Here is a 17,760-nt window from a genome sequence, read left to right on the forward strand (position 1 = left end):
CAGAGGTGTGTGAGTTAAAGGGTTTAATGACTGGAAGACTTCCTCTTTTTGTCTTTCTGGATTAGCAGAGGTCTGACAGCTTGACTGGATGATAAAAACCAGGCACTGCTCCAACACAACCATTCACTTCTTCATTTCCGTGTACAAGTCACATAAATATAGGCGAACCCTTTCAGTCATATTCAATATTTCTTTTACTAGTTCGTATCACAAATTATTGGTATTTTATTATTAATATGGGATCTTTTATCACCGCCAATTTAATAAACTGTCAGCTCGAGATGAAACGATGAAATCTGCTGTAACTGCGATTATTTCCGCTAGGGGGCAGCGTGGGACCGTGACACTTTTCTAATTTCCCACAAGAGAGTTGTGTCAAGATCTCTGACAAACTTGTAAAACTAGATCGTTTGCAATATAAAACTGTGAGACAGCCATCTGCCTACAGATAAGATTATCTCTTCGAAACTCCAGATCGACAGCTTCTCATCGGGAAACATGCACTCTTCCCCTCAGACACCAGTCAGCTGTCTGCTTCTTTATTTCCCACCAGTTCTGGATGAAATCACTCAAGCACATAAAGGAATCTCAAGAATGATCACCTTGTTAGGCAGACACAGTTTTTGCCTCTTAAACCCTGCAGCACTACTGCATGGATTGACACTGGTGAGATGGAGATAAGGCCATGGCTCTTAAAAGGTTGAACTGTTTGTTCCCCACAGCTTGGTAACAAACGAAGGTCATGACCTCACAACACCCACTCAGCCAAAGAGAATAAGAAAGCTTTGTTTCTTTCCACCTCATTTCTCTGCTGCAGTAAGCTACAAACCTGACCTGGTACTTCAAGAAAAACAGATTTCATGTTCCTTGCTGTTTTGTCAAACAATTCTCGATAGCTACAGCTACACCGCAAAACACTTCCACTTTTTTTTCTCCAGACCAGGTATTTACATTCAACACGTCAGCCATAAAACATTCTTTAGAGTATTTTCACATTTAGAAAATGTCTGGGACAGGATCTTGTGTTAAATACAGGGATTATTCACCAAGCAAAAAGCCATTGAGTAACAGAAACTTACTTTATTCTTGTCTCAGCAGGATTTCTAAACATACAGTTGTGCACAGTACAGTGTGACAGGAATGCGTCTCTCTCCAAAGACGTCAGGCTTGAGCACTTTCAGTGCAGTCAACACAACAAGCAAAGCACCACAGGATAGCAAAACACTGATTGTCAATTTATTCCATATTAAGAAATTCCCTCAAACAATTAAAAGAACATTTACAGAAGGAAAGCGAGGCCTGATACACGCCATAAGGAATCACACACGTCTGAGGATTAATGGTAAGACTTGCCCCCCCAGCCAACAGAGAAACACTTGGAGGTGGAAGTTAAATACAATATTTAGAGACAAAATGCTGTTATTTTCAGCTTTGTTCATTAATCAAGCAGATACACATTTCATTCTTTATCGTAAAGACTCAGAGCTCAAATTAAAGCTTTTCCAGATGTGTTGTAAGCAGTACTGTGATCTTTCTGTTACATGAAACTGACAAGTCACTTGGATTTACATTTAGATTGATGTTATAAAAACTGTTCTTCAAATGAAATAAAACTGTATAAAAAAATGTGTGTACAAAGACCCTCTTACTGTTTCTTAAAAAGACTCAAAGCCAAGATTTTTGCTAATTCAGCCATGAATAAATTAAACAAATATCCTGGAAAATGCACTTAATATATTCTGATTATATTTAAATTCATTAATAAAAAAGAAAAGGTAAATATATTTAATGTAACTGGATACCAAAAAGTATATTCAGACATTATTTTCAAATGTAACATATATGATAGGCATAAAAGAAATTCACTTCATATCTTGGACAAAGGCAGGACTGGTTGTGTTGCTTTATAGTGAAATCAAGTTCACTACTGCTATAATTATTGACCAGGATGAATTCTCCATTAGTTCAAGAAGAATCCATCCAGACATAAACTAACCATGATGGAAAGTACTAGTTTAAGAGAATAAACATTTAGTTTCTTAAAGACAGGTTTCATAAAAACCGTTCTTTGATCAAAGAGCTGCTCAAATAATACTGAGTGTTAAATCACTGGCTAAGCTGAAAATTCTCTCAATATTTACACAAAATAGTCCAGTACATGAATATTCAGCTGTTTGGTCCAACACTGAGGCATAAAAAGAAGCTTTACTTTCAATGTCAAAGTTTGTTTAAAGAGTGAAGGTGGACAACATGTTGTCCTGACTGGAGGAACGCTTGTACCCCGAGGATGAGCTGAAGTACGTCTCCCCGTCAGTGCTGACGTCATCGTCCTCGTCGTCATCCAGGCTGAGCATCGGAGCAGAGGAGCTCTTACGCCTGGATCGGACATAAGACATTTTAACCAGGACAATGGGGACGCCTGTATTTGACATTTAAGTATGTCTGATTTCAAAGCATTACTCTTCTTGCGTGATGCTAATAAATCATGCTGCTGTTAATGTGTTTACCTGATCTCACTCCGGAGAGCTTTGAGCTGGCTCTGGAGCTGATCGTTGGCCTCCAGTTGCTCATCTAAATCTCTCTGCAGCTTCTTCTTGCCGTGCTCGAGTCGGTCAATCTCCTCTTCAGCCTCGTCCATCTGCCTCTTCAAAGCTTTTAGACGCAGATTTAGCTACAAAATACGCAAAAAAAAAAAATGTGACTCACCACATATCTAGTATGTTTGCAATGTGGCTGACAGACTCATCAGAGTGATATCTAATCCATGATCTGTGGTAAATGGAGTGTAATAACTTTGAGCATGAGAGCGGCACATACTTGGTCTTTTTGATCCTGAAGTGTCTGATGTTCCTCTTCAACTTGCATCATCATCTCTTTTACCTTTCTCTCCAACCTTCGGTTTGCGAGCTGCAAGTTAGATCGCTCTCTGAAACACATGCATTAATGTTTATTAAACACAGAATGTCAATTTGCCTTCCATTTATTTTTGTTAAACCAAAACATGCAGAGCTCGACAAATACTTAATTTAAGTAGAGTAAAAGGATTTCCTTCTCGCTCTGTAAGTTTGAACTTCCTACACAGACTCTTTGGTCAAATTCACCAGCATCCGAGTTAAAACCTTCTTTCAGCCCCCACAGCACCTCGCCCAGAAGCTGCAGCCTTTATCTCACCTCTCCTCCCCCTCCAACCTCTCCTCCAGCTCCTGTATGCGAGCTTCCATCTGTGAAACCAGGCCCTCTTTGTTGGACTTGTGGGAGTCTTCTAGATGAGCCACTCTGGCCTTCAGATCTTTATTCTGCAGACGTGATAGAAAGAAAGGAAGGTAGTGAGGAACTTCACAAATATATAATGAGAACAAATAATGAAACTGATGAAAGAATGAAAACAATCAAATAGAAATGATGAGATAATGAATGGAATTAGTCAGTGATTCACACTAAGAAATGCTGTGTGTAGCTGTTTCTTTGTATTGTTTTTCCCCTCCGACAGGAGAGTGTGTACCTGTCTCTCCAGAGCCATCTTGTCACACTCCAGGTCCTGTCTGCTAGACCTCTCCTGCAGGAGTTCATTCCTCATCTGCTCCACCTGTCAAGCCGAGTCCAGACACTGTCATCGCTACAGTCCCACATGGTCTGACAACAATTATCCTCAGACTCCGAGTCTCACCCACACAACAGAAACTAACGTGGCAGTCGGTGAGTCATAACACCAAACAATAGAGGAGTTTATGCTGTAAGAATTATATTAATTAGTGAGCTAGGTTTTCTTACTTGTCGGCATTCCACAACTTGTTTGAATTGCAGTACCGACGTACAGCGAAACAGGGTTGGAGTAAAAACTAGCTTCTATCAAAAAATATGTAGAAATATAAAACTGATTTGTTTCCAACGAAAGAGGCAGATTTTATATTATGTTGCACTTCTAGTTAGAACTAAATTGAAATATTACATTTAAACACCAATTTGAAACAAGATCCCTTTTTCCCCTCACTTTTAACTTATACTTCAGGAAGGTTAACAGTCTTCTGTATTGAGTTAATTACATTCCTCCTTGAAAGTTGAGGTCAAACTGAATCAAGTTGGGTTTTATAATGCTGCCGAACTACTCTTGAGATCTTTGAGATACTCTAAAATCAGATGATCAATAAACCCGGATTATCTTTCCAAAAGAGTAGTGAAGGAAATGCAGCCAAAGCTCCAGCGACTGGTGGTGTTTATCTCTACCAAGGGGTTGAGGACCTTTCACTGTGTTTACGATTCCACCTTTCACTAAAAACCTTTTTTCTTCTTCTTTTACATGTAAAAAAGCCAAAAACTGCCCTCCCTGTAATAATTGATGTTGTTACCTCAAGATAACAGATCTTATATTTTAAAAAAGGTACTTTATTACGTAATATTCAGAAATCAGCCTTTCCTTTCTAAATGACACAACAAATAAGGATGCTATCTCAAGAAAACAGTTTGTTTTAATAAAGATCATATGATAATAAGAATTTGAAAAATGATCCCAAAAAATTCTAGTGATGGTTGTAAAAAGTAGAAGTTTCAAAAGTTGCTAGAGGAAGGTTTTAAAACGTTAACTATTTCTGTGTTGTACAGGTTGTACAGGTTGAGAAAAGCAAGTCAACTGTCTGCGAGCTTTGTATTAAACAGATATCTATAGTAGTATTACAGATCTTTTTAGATCACTCCCAACAAATAAATAAGGTTGTATTTCCCATATATCTCAAATAAACGCCACCAGGGAGACCTGACTCCACAAGCATGACTGCTGAGCGACAGCCTAGTTCAAAAACTAGGAGAGTGAGCACTAATCGATACGGTGGTGATGGTTCTTTCTTTGAGAGAAGAGCTTAGAATTGGTGATATTTTATGCCAATTAGTGGGTGACAGTGGGCTGCTCTGATGAAAGATGGCCCCTATAACTGGTGCAGCCAGCGCAGTGCTTGAGGGAGCTGAATCAGCAGACTGGAACATGCAGCGAAACTAATCTGCTTTGTGAGAGACGGCAGGAGAGGAGAGGGGAGATTACTCTCATTTAGACAGGAGAGGAGCACCTGGTGCCAGGAGAGACGCAGGTGTTCTTCCTGCTGCCTCCACAGCAACCCCAGCACACCAACACCCCATAGCCATACACCCACCCACTCCTCCCCACAGACACGAGGCCCAATACACTCGCACACTCCCACGAGGCATGTGTGCTCATGTACGCACGCGCGCGATAACAAACACACACCACTCGCACTCAATCTACTTCACTTTGGCTGCACAAAGCTCGGGCGTTGCCTTGACAACCAACCTCAGCCTCAAGCTGAACCAATGCCACTTCTCCACAATGCCACTCTTTACTCAGTGCCAGGATGTTTTTTTATTTATTTATTTTTTAAATGGAAGCCATTAAAGAACATTTTAATACTCCACTGTACCACGCTAAAGCTATGCACTAAAGCTATGCTATACAACTTTGAGTCCGTGTTAGTTCCAGACCAAGTAGGACCTGCAGGAGAACCAAAACGTACAGGTCCGTCTTCAAATCTCCTAACGATCTTATAGCTGAGCTGAAAAAATAAACCCCGTCACTGGACTGTATATAAAAGCACTCCACAACCTATACCACGGCTTAAAATCACGGCGGGGACAATAAAGCAGCGTCATTTCAAAATCTCCAACGTCAACATCCTCCGTCTGATTAGGGAAATCTTTTCCATAAAGAAACAGCAGTCCAAAAGAAACAAGTGCTTTATCTAAATCTCTCCACGCAGTGCCTCCGTCAGCAGCTTTATCACGGAGGAAGGAAAACTGGAGGATTTTCTTGAATGCATATGAAACTCAACATGTTTGTTCTCAAGCTTAAGTTACTTAGTCACAGAGTGCAATTTCCAAAAGAACTCCACAACCTGAAAACTTGAGACATTTGGCAGCAGCCATCTTTTGGCTCTGGTGATGCTCTAAAAAGAGTCTTTTTGTAACTAATGCATGAAAATTGGATAAATGCTCTCAAAGAGTTCTGGCAAGTCACCGACCTGAGAGATTATGTAAGATCATCTTTCAAAGCAATAAACCTACACACCTAATCCAAACAACAGGGGGGGAGTTTTGACTATAGATTGACTATCGATGGTACATGAGAATACGTAAGTGCTGAGAAACATCAACCTGCCGAAAGAATTATATGTATTAGCTAACACGCAATATATTTGAGTCTTGAAACTGTTGCATGAGGGTTCCTTTCATTTAGAGATGAGCGACTCCTGCCATGATGTTAGAGGTGGAAGACAAAGTATCTGGGTATCATTTACACACTGAGACGGAACAGAGACATGTCTGTGAACACGGACAACAGGTCAGAGACAGGTGAGCTCTGGTAATGAAAATGTGTTGACTGTGCGTGTGTGTGCGTGTTTATCTGAGTACCTGCTCTCTTCCTCGGTCTATCCTGTCCATCAACTGATCTCCACTTTGACGCTCTTCGTCAAGATCCAGCTCCATCTGAGCGATCCTGTCCTGCAGAATGAAACAGTTGCATCTGTACTGTGAATGAGTGCCGACATCTCCACTCTCTAGGATTATTTAGTGAGGCCATTCAGGGGTGAGGGCTAATCAAGTGTTTTAATGTCCCACATTATGGAGGTCTGTTTCAATGCCTGTATTACACAGTCTGTCAATAACTAAACCTTTATCAGGGTTTGTCTTGAAATCCTCCTTTACCTCCATGATTTTGACATGCCGAAACTTGTCGTCCTTAGTTTGGATGTTTATTTCAGCCTGCATCTCCAGGTCATAAACCTTTTTTTCCAGCGTTTTTTCTTTCAGGGCAGCATCATCTCGCTCCTTCTGAGCCCGCCGCAGCTCCTCCTCTCGGAGTGACAACTGAAAGAAAAATAGTAATCAAGCTTTAAAATCTGAAAAATAACTAAACTATAACTGTTTACTTAAATCATTCCATTGTCCTTCACTTTATCTTTATTTCCTTATAAGTCCTTAAACTTTTAAACCAGCCTAATATAGGCCCAATGTCTCATTACGTGACACCAAGTATTCTAGACATACTTTTATAGTTAGTGATTTTTTTTCATCTCATCTTTTTGTATTTATCATGTTTCTTAATTATGTGAATGTTTTTATTTGTATTGCTGCCCCTTTGCAAAGTACCTTAGTATTTTCACCTGTTTATACCTTGGGACATTACACCTGTGAAAAGTGCTATATAAATAAAAGGTTACTTACATGCAATCACATGGGAAAAGAAAACTTAGTTGCACATCAAAACTTACTAAAAACCATCTGTACCTTAAGCAAATCAAACTTCAGATAAACAGTAATTAGCACATGACTTATTACACCGTGTCATTCATTATTTAACAAAAGGCAAGCCTCAACACAGAAGCAAAGTTTGAAAACTACATAAATCCGTATTGCCTCTATATGGGTTAAAGCGGGTAAAAAGCACGTCAATTATAGCAGACGCTTTGGCTCTTCACCGGTCTTATGTACTGTTAACACAATGCCAAGAATGGGCGGGGAAAGTGGAAGGGTAATGTTTTTATTTCTAAACAATTTAAGAATTCATAACTCATCAGTAAGAAAGATTATTCACAAATGGAAAGCAGTAAAAACTATTTATGACAATTCGCAAGCATGGTGAAGGAGGGCCAATGATTTGTGCTTTTGAGTCATCGAGTTGATTATCATCTTCTCCATATGTCAGTATTATTGTACATTCATACCTAAGGTCATGTCTCCATCAGCTAAAACTAGGCTAAATTTGAGCGACGCCAAATAACAATGAATCCCAGCAAATCTACAACAAAACGGCTGCAAAAAGAATAAAGTGTTGCAACGACCCAGTCAAAGTCCAAACTTTAACCTGCCTGAATAACTGTGGCAAGAACTTAACAGAGCTGTGTGTAAGCAAATACCTACAAACCTCAATGGATTGAAGCAATATTGCAAAGAAAAGTGGGTCAAAATTCCTCCACAAAGATGTGAAAGAGATAACGTGTTAAAAAGAAAAAGATTTCTCCCACTGAATCTACAAACTATTGAATGATTGCATATCTTTTTTTTCACACACAGTTTAGACATTGTTACTTAGTTTTACAGGAATATATAATGACAGATGTGATAGTTTAAAATATGCAATGCATCACTTGTCCTATTTAACTTGTTTATCACATGATTGCAGTTCTGCAGTAAAAGTGAATTAACCAATGCGCTGCCTTCTTGTTTCAATGTGTTGCCTAGATTCTTATCAACTATTACCCCTGCAGCAATGACCAACAATTTAGCTACTTCTTAGATAAATGATTCCATAGATCTCCGAGTTACTGATGAAACCAGCAGAGCTAAGTATTACCTTCACGACCAGCGCCCCCATAGCTGGTAATATTTCCCACTGCTTAATGCCAAGACAACAGAAATTCATCACCTGCCCCCATTTCACACCCAGAGCAAACACTTCTCCTTTGTTGCAGGATTGTTATGCATTTCATCATGTAAATACTTAAGAAAAGACTCAGCCTAAGCTATGGCTCATTCAGAAGAACAAATGAACAACTATGGGTCTTTACGTAGTTTATTTAGAAAGGATTTCCCGTCAGAATTTCTTCTTTAAAAAAAAAGTTATATATATATATATATCTTTTTTTTTTATTCCCTGATTTTTTTTATCACCCAGTGCTCCTACCCAATTACTAATCCTCGGTATTGCTCTCCATCTGCCAACCCCAGGAGGGCCCTGCACTGAGCTCAAGCCTCATTCTTAACTTGAGGAGTGAGCAGAAACTTTTTTTCATAAAATATCAACAGGGTGGGGCTTCCCTGGCTGGACGTAGGGTGTGGAAGGATCACGTTATTCCAGCCAGATCCTCCCCGCTCCCTCGGGTACCCCGGCTGGCCAGAGGGGGCATGTGTAGCCCAGGATTGCTGCATGTTTTTGTGAGGGAAGCTCACATTAGCTAAAGGGAACATGGGGACAACATGCAAACTCCACACAGAAAGGCTCTTTCACCAACCCCACCCATGGGTGTGGGTGCTGAGGACATGAGGAAGTAAACACAAACACAACACCCACAGCGTCCCCGGCAAGAATTAAACCCAGATCCTTCTAGCTGTGAGGCGACTGCACTACCAGCTGTGCCACCCTTTTTTTATTTTTATTTTTTTAATGTTTTCTTCATTCATAGATATCTTTTGAAAAAAAAAATATTATAATCTCTGAGCTTTTTCAGTCTATGCTGGTAGAGTTCAGGCTGATGGGCCTAGGTGGGTGAGGACTGACAGGACATTTGAAAGTAGCTCCGCAAGAGGACTCAAAGAACAGGCCTTCAAGTTCTCAGAAATGGTGGTGGAGGAGGAGGATGTGAATGAGCCAGCACAGCTTTCACAACAGTGATAGCACAACGCTGACATCCTCCTTTTCCTGTAAAGCAGCTGGATAAAGATACATCACATCAACAGGGATGCAGACAGGGAAAAAAAGGAAGAACCTGCATTCTGACCTTGTCCTGCCATTTCAACACGATGAAAACTTGCATCAGGAAATACACAAAGCGGTTGACCAGGGAGAGGCAGATCATTGTAAACAAGTGTTAAGAGAGTTAAGAGTTCTGCTACGAAAAAAAGAGTGGTTGGCTTTTCTGTTTGTGTTTGATGAAGTTTTAAGGCTGAAAATGAAGGTGGAGTCTGACACACCTCCTGTTAAAAGATATATAGTGAAGCGTTAATTATAAAGCTTAACTTAATCATAAAACCTCTTAGAGTTAGACACACCGACTTTGTCCTGAGAATCTAAAAAAAAACTTTACCTCCATAACCACATAAAACACTAGCAAACCCCCTTTCTATGTTTTAAAATGATTTTGTTTCTGGTCTTCTCTTCTTTCACAGGAAAACTGGCAACAACAACTTTTACTTGCTTGTCTAGTCAGCAGAGAATGTGCATCACATCTTCATGTTCATGTCAGTGAAACACGTAAAACCCACAACACTGTGACTCACCCACCCGACTGTGGAGCTAATCGTAAACAAACAGCTGCAAAGCACCAGCCCTCAATGAACTGCCTGTGTTGCTGTTAATCTGAGGTTGCATCTACCTCACTTTTTAGATTAGATTAAACGTTATTGTTATTTAGCACAAGTACAGCTTCTCTGCACAAGTACAAGTACAAAGCCAATGAAATACGTTTTAACACCCAGTAAAGACCAGTGACTTTCATTAAATGTCCTAATCTATAAAACCTTAAACTATCGGAGGTTGTGCATTGCTTTTCACATTACTGTGAAAACACAACATTGGAGCAGATGCTAAAGCCCGATTTCTGAAACCAGTGAACTTTTTATTTACAAATACAATTCATGTAGCGTAAATGGATTTCAGCTTTGATTTTATCCCCATGCAATATTGCGACATTACACAAAAACATATCTGCTTTTACTTAGCTATAATCTGCTTCTGTGTGGATATCTCCTTGAATAAATGTTTGTTGTATAAATAAAATCTATGCCAATCTTTTTTAACTTTAAAGAAAAACAAAAAGTGCTACAGGATAAAGCCCACAGTATTTGACACGGTATTTCTCTATTAGTTTTAAACGCTTCAAGATTTTAAAGATAGGAATCCGAATACTCTACTTTAATTCCATGTTTTGAGTTTTGAAGGGAGTGGGGAGTAGAAATACTTCAGAGATGACATCACTCCATGAAAGGAGACAGTGCTGCTAAGGAGGGGCTCAGCTGGTGGAGTCAGAACAATGTTGTCATGCACGGGAAGGCTTGGTTGGCTTGACTAATGATGGCCTTTATCTGACCACCATGTCATCAGGAAAGCAGGGTCAGCATTCACATCAGCGTCTTTTCCCTGAATATACATTAAATGAGGCTACTTGAAGTCACTTTACCTCCCCTTGAAGGGTTTTAGTCGCCAGCATGTACGTCTCCAGCTCCTGTTCCCGCTCCTTCAGAAGTCTCTGCAACTCTGTCAGCTCTCGTCTGTTCTTTTCTTTATAAACGTCAATCTGTTCCTGCAGTTCCTGTGTGGACGACTGGGACGCCTCCACAATATCGCTCATCTGTAGGCAGATGAAGAAGAGCCCAAAGAAAACAGATGGAGAAGTGTGAAGAAATGACATGTCAGGATTGGTTTTCCGTTTCATCAAAATTTAAAGCTGAATGTGTTCATCAAACTTGAGTTCTGATATATATTAGATAACCCCCACGCTGAGCTAACTGGATTATAAACATAAAGACTTGGATGACTACTAATTTCCTGCTACTAAACTCAGACAAGACTGAGGTTGTTGTCTTTGGACACGAGCACTTTGGAAATATCATTTAGTAACTCTGGATGGCATTACTTTAGAGTTACTTTTGACCAGGATTTATCCTTAAATTACACATAAACAAGTTTCTAAACTGGATTTTTCCATCTTTAAAATGTTCCAAGAATAAAGAAAATCCCAGCTCAGTGTAAAGCAGAAAAACTACTTCATGCATTTGTTACATCGAGACTTAAATTCCTTGTTAGCAGGATGTCCTTAAAATTCCTCTGTCCAGCCTCCAGATCTCCTCCTTAAATACCAAGCCCTTAAGGGCAGAGACCTAGCTCTTCTTTACCTGAAATAAATCATGGTTTCATATTATCCCAACAGAAGATGACTCCCTCAGACTGCAGGCTTACTCAGCTGAGATGCCCCCCATCCCGAGTCTGGTTCTGTCTGGTTCGTTTCCCCTCCCAGTTAATCAGGTTCTCTCCTATCCACTGTTACCCTGCTAAGGATAGGGTGTTGCACGGAAGTCAAGATCTAGTGCAATCTGTTAGTTTCCTTGGTAGAGCAGTTGTTTTTACAAATTAGCATTATATGAATCTTGAATCTGTACTGTACCCTAATAAATTGGGTTAAAACTGAATAACTAAATAAATTGACTCAGAATATAATTTAATGAAAATAGACTGTATTGAACTTGTTTACTTTCTGTATAACATGCTTGGGATGACTTTTGTTGTGAAATGACAGAGTGAACTAAATTGAATTGACGGAGACGTTATGATGATGCTCACCTCCCTCTGAAGTTTCTCCACGGTACGGTCCAGCAGCCTTCTCTCATCCTCAATATTATTCTTCATGTTCTTAAACTGCTCCTTCTGAGTCCTTTCTTCTTGTAACCTCTCCTCCAGCTCCTTGTGATCACCAGTCAGTTTGGTCAGGTTCCTCTATAAAGATACACAACAATGTAAATAAAAACAATAGGTAACAAGTTGGTGTCCAAATGAAGCGGCAAAGAATGTCAATTTTACCTGCACATCCTCAAGCCGAGTGGTCAACGCCCTGTTGGCACGTGACATCTCTTCTTCTTGCTCCTTAATTTCAGCCAAGGACTCATCCAGTTGCTTTTTTTCTCTCTGTTTTGAGATATAACACTATATAAGACTCTCATAACATACTGAAGTGGCCGAGGAGAAATATTGGCAATACAATAAAGCCAAACTCAGTGGTGGTTCTTTCAATTCTCGTTCATTGATCCTGACCCCTCACCTCCAGCCGGCCAACTTTGTCCCCCAGTCTGCTCTCCTGCAGCTTGGCCTCATCGATGATTCGGTTGAGCTTGGCCACCTCGTTTTCCAGCTCGTGTGCCCGCCTGCGCAGTCGTTCAGCTTCTTGGGTCAGTCGTCCTACTTGGCCCTCTGCTGCACCCTTAGCTGCCTCTACTTCAGCTTTATCTCGAACTGCCGCTGTGCTGTTCTGCAGATCAGGGAAAAGCAGTTCAAAACAAGTAGGAGTCTGTGACACTCAACAGAAAGTCCAACAATGATCCAAGATGGGACAGCTCAAATGCTTCATATAACAAAAAAGTATTTGATGTTCATGCAGCAGAATTCATTCATGCAGCATAATAAACCTTAACTGAGGGCACCTAAATGTAAGCTTTTTAATCCATCTCTGCTGATTAAAGGAAAATAAAAGTTAGCAGAATAGCAGGGCAGGCCTGCTTGTCTTGCTATCATGAGTTGAAAAATCTAAATGTTATTAAAATGTGTGATCCTGCAATTTGGACATTACTGTAGAAAGGTAGTGAGATCCACATCCAAATTTATAAATGTGATACAGTAGACAACACACAATATATAATATCTAAAGAGATGATAAATGTAGGACGATTATGTACTCTCAAATAGATTTTTGCACATAGGCCTTTACTGAGAACTAATTTTTTTTCCTCCTTCAGTTAATATTTATATGTACTAGTTGACTGCATGTATACAACTTTATATTATCATAATTAAATATGTATGAGCAGTTAAAGATACTTGTATGTACATTACAGTATGTAAATACAAAGGGCTTTAATCTTGGGTGGAATGCTTTGCAAGAGAGAGATGAAAGTGAAGATTTTTTTTTGTCATGTGACGTGGATGTGGATTATTATGTAACTGATTTGACAGTTCCCTGCTTATCTCAGTGGTGAGTGACACACACACAGAGCTGACTGACTGAGCTGTAATCCACAACTCCAAAGAAAGGTGACAGAAGAATATCAAAACAAACAGTGGAGATACAAAACTGGTTTGTTAAGTCAAAGACAGGGACTTCCTGAAATGCTTAGAAAAATCCTACCACAAACATCTTCCTGCAGTATTTATTTTCTTTGTTTCATTTTACACTGATTCATCAAATACAAACTAAACATGCCCTTTACAAAATCATAACAATAAATGAATTATGGTGGACTTTATTTCATATAGTTTTATGTACATCTGGGAAATTAGACAAATTGAGTTATTGCACTGTAGTTGATGTCAGTGAACATTTCAAGAAAATGGTTTGAGCGTAAGTGTTTACATATATGCAAAATAGGGTTCTGCTTGATTCTTAATAACCTTTTGTGACCAAAGTAAAAAGTCTTTGTTGGTAGGCTCATCTTATTATGGTGTGTGGACAGAAGTAGTTCCTGAATAATAAAAGGTAAAGGTACCCGGGTGCCTCCCGGCTTCAGTGCTTGCAGTCCTGTCAGACCTGTTTCCACTGTCACCACAGGGCCAACCTCACTATCTCACTGGGTCATTTACTTCTCCAAAGGACAGAGGAGCCCACAACAGACCAAATACTGCAAACCCAAGGGCTAGCACTGTCGTAATGCTGAATAGTACTCTAAACAAATGACCATTTATGTTAGACAACATCAAGTTCAGGTCATTTGAGCCCACATTAAGTGTGCTAGACCTTTATCATACTAACTGAACATCACAGTTTTTCACAAAGTAAGATTACCCATTAGGGATCCAACCCTTTAGGAGCACCTTCCAGCAGCACCCCTGCTAAGAACTCCAAGAAAGTCAGGTATTTCAACTTGCCGTTCAGTCCTCAGGTGCAAACAACAATCAGAGCCCAAAGGTGCAGAGAAGCTGAACAAAGTTACAGAACGGGAGCAGAGGAAGCCTATAGTTTTAAGGAGGCTGAAGAATAAAAAGCCTGCCAGAGTTACAGCATATGCCGCATCACTCAATATAAATGCACATCTTTCAGAATTAGGACACATGTATATGCTTCGTGTGCAATTCAAATGCCTCCAAATGCTTTATGTGACAATGTCATAGTTAATAAATTCTCTCTATGGTGTAATGTTTCCTACGTTGATCAAGCGAAAAGTAGAAAGCCTTTCCGCTTTTTTCTGCAGTGTGGTAAGTACTCTAACTTCAAAAGATTCAATAATGTGCTTTCTTTTGTCATTTCACTATGGATGGATAGACTACGCCTACTAGTTGTATCCAACGTTATTTTACTGTAATCACTAAACCTCTTGAAAATAACTCAGAAACAAACATATACACCTCACTCTACTTTCAAGTGTACTTCTGCTTTCTTTCACACTGTTGATTTGGGGCATGTTCAGCAGGGTGACACTGCTTTGAATAGAGAATCAAGTTTGTTGTGTTTTGTGAAATTAAGTGACATGGGCTCATTTCTAGATGTGTGTATTTCAAATCGTGTAACAGCTGCTGTGTTGGTTATGTCATGAAGAAGAACATTAATTAACAAGAGGCTTCACAGAATGTGGGGATTAAAACAGCCATCACTATAATAATAAAGCATTGATGGTGCATGTCAGGATGTCTGTGCTACATTTTAAATAGTTGAGCCCTAATTCTTGTTTGCTTGTCCCACTTCCCACACTGGCTTGCATTTATTAAAACTATTATTAAAACCCCCCAAACTAGAAATAGGAAGAGAATAAGCAGGATGGGGATGCAGTAGCTTCTATGTACTTTTCCTTCAGCTTCTTTTCATTTGGAAGATTAATTTTAGTTAGTTTTTCAGATATTCATAACATCAGCATATTGTTAAAGTTAAAAAAAAAGCTAAATGTAAATTTCTACAAAATGTTTCAGTAACATTTGCAATAGAAAAAGGAAAAGCAAAATGTTAATCATTCGTGAAGCTTAAGGATTAGGAGAGACAAAAGCATGACTTTATCAGCTATTAGACAATTATTTGTTTAATTAGTCAGTTCGATACATTTCCTATTCATAACAATAAGTCTAAACTCCATAAAGAGACGGACAGCACAAACTTACATCAATGCAGTGCAGTGTTATAATAGAATATGTGCTAATATTACGCCTATAGTCTCCTTTTTTCTCCTCTACCTTAAAACACAAAGTTTGACTTGGGTTTCCGTATAAACTCAAGCTGTTTAACCAAAGGTTGCACATTAACTTTGTGCAGCCTTTGAAGCATAACACAAATGCTGAAGTGACGTGAAGTCATGTTGTGTGCAGTGGTCAAGTCTTGGCTCCCTTAGTTGTTCAGGCCAAATTTAGATCGAGCAAACAAAAGAACTAAGACCTAAAGAAAAAGGCATGATGAAATATACAAGCCTTTATATAAATACTTGAGCCACAGATAACCAACTCCAAACACAGGTAAGAGATCCAGAATTCAAAGTTAAATCTCACTCCTACTTGGCAATTTTAAGCACAATTTCTTTATCAGTGGGTATGTTTGAATTCACAGGAATATTCGTCCGTGATGACCTTACTCTGAAGAAGATACCACCTTAATGTAGATGAGGTTGTATTTGGAGTAAGATATAATCAAATTAAGCTGTGTGCAGTATGACAGTATCAGTTTAATAGTGTAGACATGTATGACTCATATGCAAAATTTTACACTTAACGGTTTTACAAGTGTTTTCATGATTGCAAATAAATTTCCACAGTCCGAAAAAAATCCTAAAGAGTTTTGTTTCTGTCAGGGCGGGCCCCCATGGTCGCAGTCACTAGATGTAAGGCAGCAGTCGGAGCAAATCAGAAGCAGTCCTTTCTGCTTGTCAGAATCCGGGCACAACAGCATTCCTGCCTCATTAAAGTTTTACGTTTTCAGTGATATGCAAATATTCAAGATGTAGACATCACAAGGCTGTTGTATTGTGGCTATGAGTTATTAACCTCCCTAGTATTAAGTTATGCTCGTGATATACAACTCAAGTTAAATACTGTAATCTGAATATTTTGTTAAATAAAGTCAACAGTCGGAATATTGTTTACTCAAGTTAAATGATAGATATGTAGCATTCCACTTTGATGGGAAGTGGCCACATGACTATAGATAATTTGCTCAAAATTATTTGAAGTCATGGAAGAGCACAATTTTCCTCATCAGTCATCTGAATTCAAACCACGTGTAATTAGAAGAGAATTTAAAGCTTTGTTGATAAAAAAAAGCCTTCATTTGTTTCCCCTCCAAGTACATACATGTATTCCAAATGTAAAAACTTTAGTCATTTCAGAAAGGGATAATCAGAGCTCAGGTTAACTGCAAAAAATGGCGTCTTATGAGCTGAAAGGAAGTATTGAAGCAGAAATTAAAATGTGATAAGAAGCACTGGCATCTCTGTCGTCAAGGGGGTAATCAAATCTTGTCAAGTTCTTTGAGAAGTGAAAACAGATACCATGATCTATGTGCACAGCAAAGCTGCACATTTACACAGATGAAGGAAACTGAGTCTGAGACAAAAATAAAAATTATAAAACTGGTCCTTTTAAAAATGTACACACAAATGTATACACTTGCCACCAAACATAGTTGTAATTACACACACACCAGTCTACAATCATATTTAAAGTCATTTGAACAATAGGACAGCTGGCATCGAGTGAAATGTGAGACACAAATGTACAAAACAGATTCAGACGTCATTTCCTTCTCATGAAAACAAGCACTGCTTTAAGAGCTCTGTTTGACAACTTAACTCTTTTTTAATAACCAACATCGAATGCACCTGGTCATCTTCACAGGATTTGTGTGTTCAACTCCACACCTGCACATTGTTCTGGCAAATAAATCACTCCCCACAAAAAGCTGCAGAGTCAAGAAAAAAAAATGCAAAAACTGATGCAGCTGCTTTTTTTTTTTTTTAAACACAAATCTCACTCTCACATGGTTGAGCAACAGCGTAGCTAAATGAACACCTTCTGTCAAAACTGCTTGGAGTTTAGTTCCTCTGTCGTGTGCCTTAAAGCAATCAGTCTACAAAGTAATAAGTATGGCTATTTGAAGGTCTACAGAAGAAGTAATATTTCAGCATGGATAAACACATAAATCCCTGCCATCTTTGCTGTTGGTGTCAAGATGATCATTTTTCTTCCTAACTCGTTGTACTGCGTCACGTTCCTCCACTTCCCTGTCACCTGGAAAATCAGCTCCCAAAGCTACGGCAGAAAATATAGTGCTATCATCAAATAAGCAGACTTGTGCTGAAGTC

At 39.1% G+C, this 17,760-nt stretch overlaps 1 protein-coding gene across 4 annotated transcripts in view; it reads right to left on the minus strand.

Annotated features, from left to right (window-relative positions):
• Positions 1-1,079: 1,079 nt before the first annotated feature.
• cgnl1 (cingulin-like 1) overlaps positions 1,080-17,760 on the minus strand; it is a 33,084-nt gene continuing 16,403 nt past the window's right edge. For 3 of the 4 annotated variants that reach the window (XM_061743680.1, XM_061743661.1, XM_061743671.1), the window contains exons 9-19: positions 12,534-12,740; positions 12,296-12,400; positions 12,059-12,211; positions 10,899-11,069; positions 6,709-6,870; positions 6,415-6,504; positions 3,503-3,586; positions 3,172-3,296; positions 2,818-2,926; positions 2,508-2,671; positions 1,080-2,376 (exon numbers count right to left, since the gene is read on the minus strand). In XM_061743680.1, the coding sequence (XP_061599664.1) occupies positions 2,229-2,376; positions 2,508-2,671; positions 2,818-2,926; positions 3,172-3,296; positions 3,503-3,586; positions 6,415-6,504; positions 6,709-6,870; positions 10,899-11,069; positions 12,059-12,211; positions 12,296-12,400; positions 12,534-12,740 (1,518 nt within the window). In that variant the 3' untranslated portion in view covers positions 1,080-2,228. The remainder of the gene's footprint in view (positions 2,377-2,507; positions 2,672-2,817; positions 2,927-3,171; positions 3,297-3,502; positions 3,587-6,414; positions 6,505-6,708; positions 6,871-10,898; positions 11,070-12,058; positions 12,212-12,295; positions 12,401-12,533; positions 12,741-17,760) is intronic. The other variant, XM_061743687.1, reaches the window with a different exon arrangement.

The sequence above is a fragment of the Cololabis saira genome, chromosome 2 (assembly GCF_033807715.1).
Source record: "Cololabis saira isolate AMF1-May2022 chromosome 2, fColSai1.1, whole genome shotgun sequence".
Lineage (NCBI taxonomy): Eukaryota > Metazoa > Chordata > Actinopteri > Beloniformes > Belonidae > Cololabis > Cololabis saira.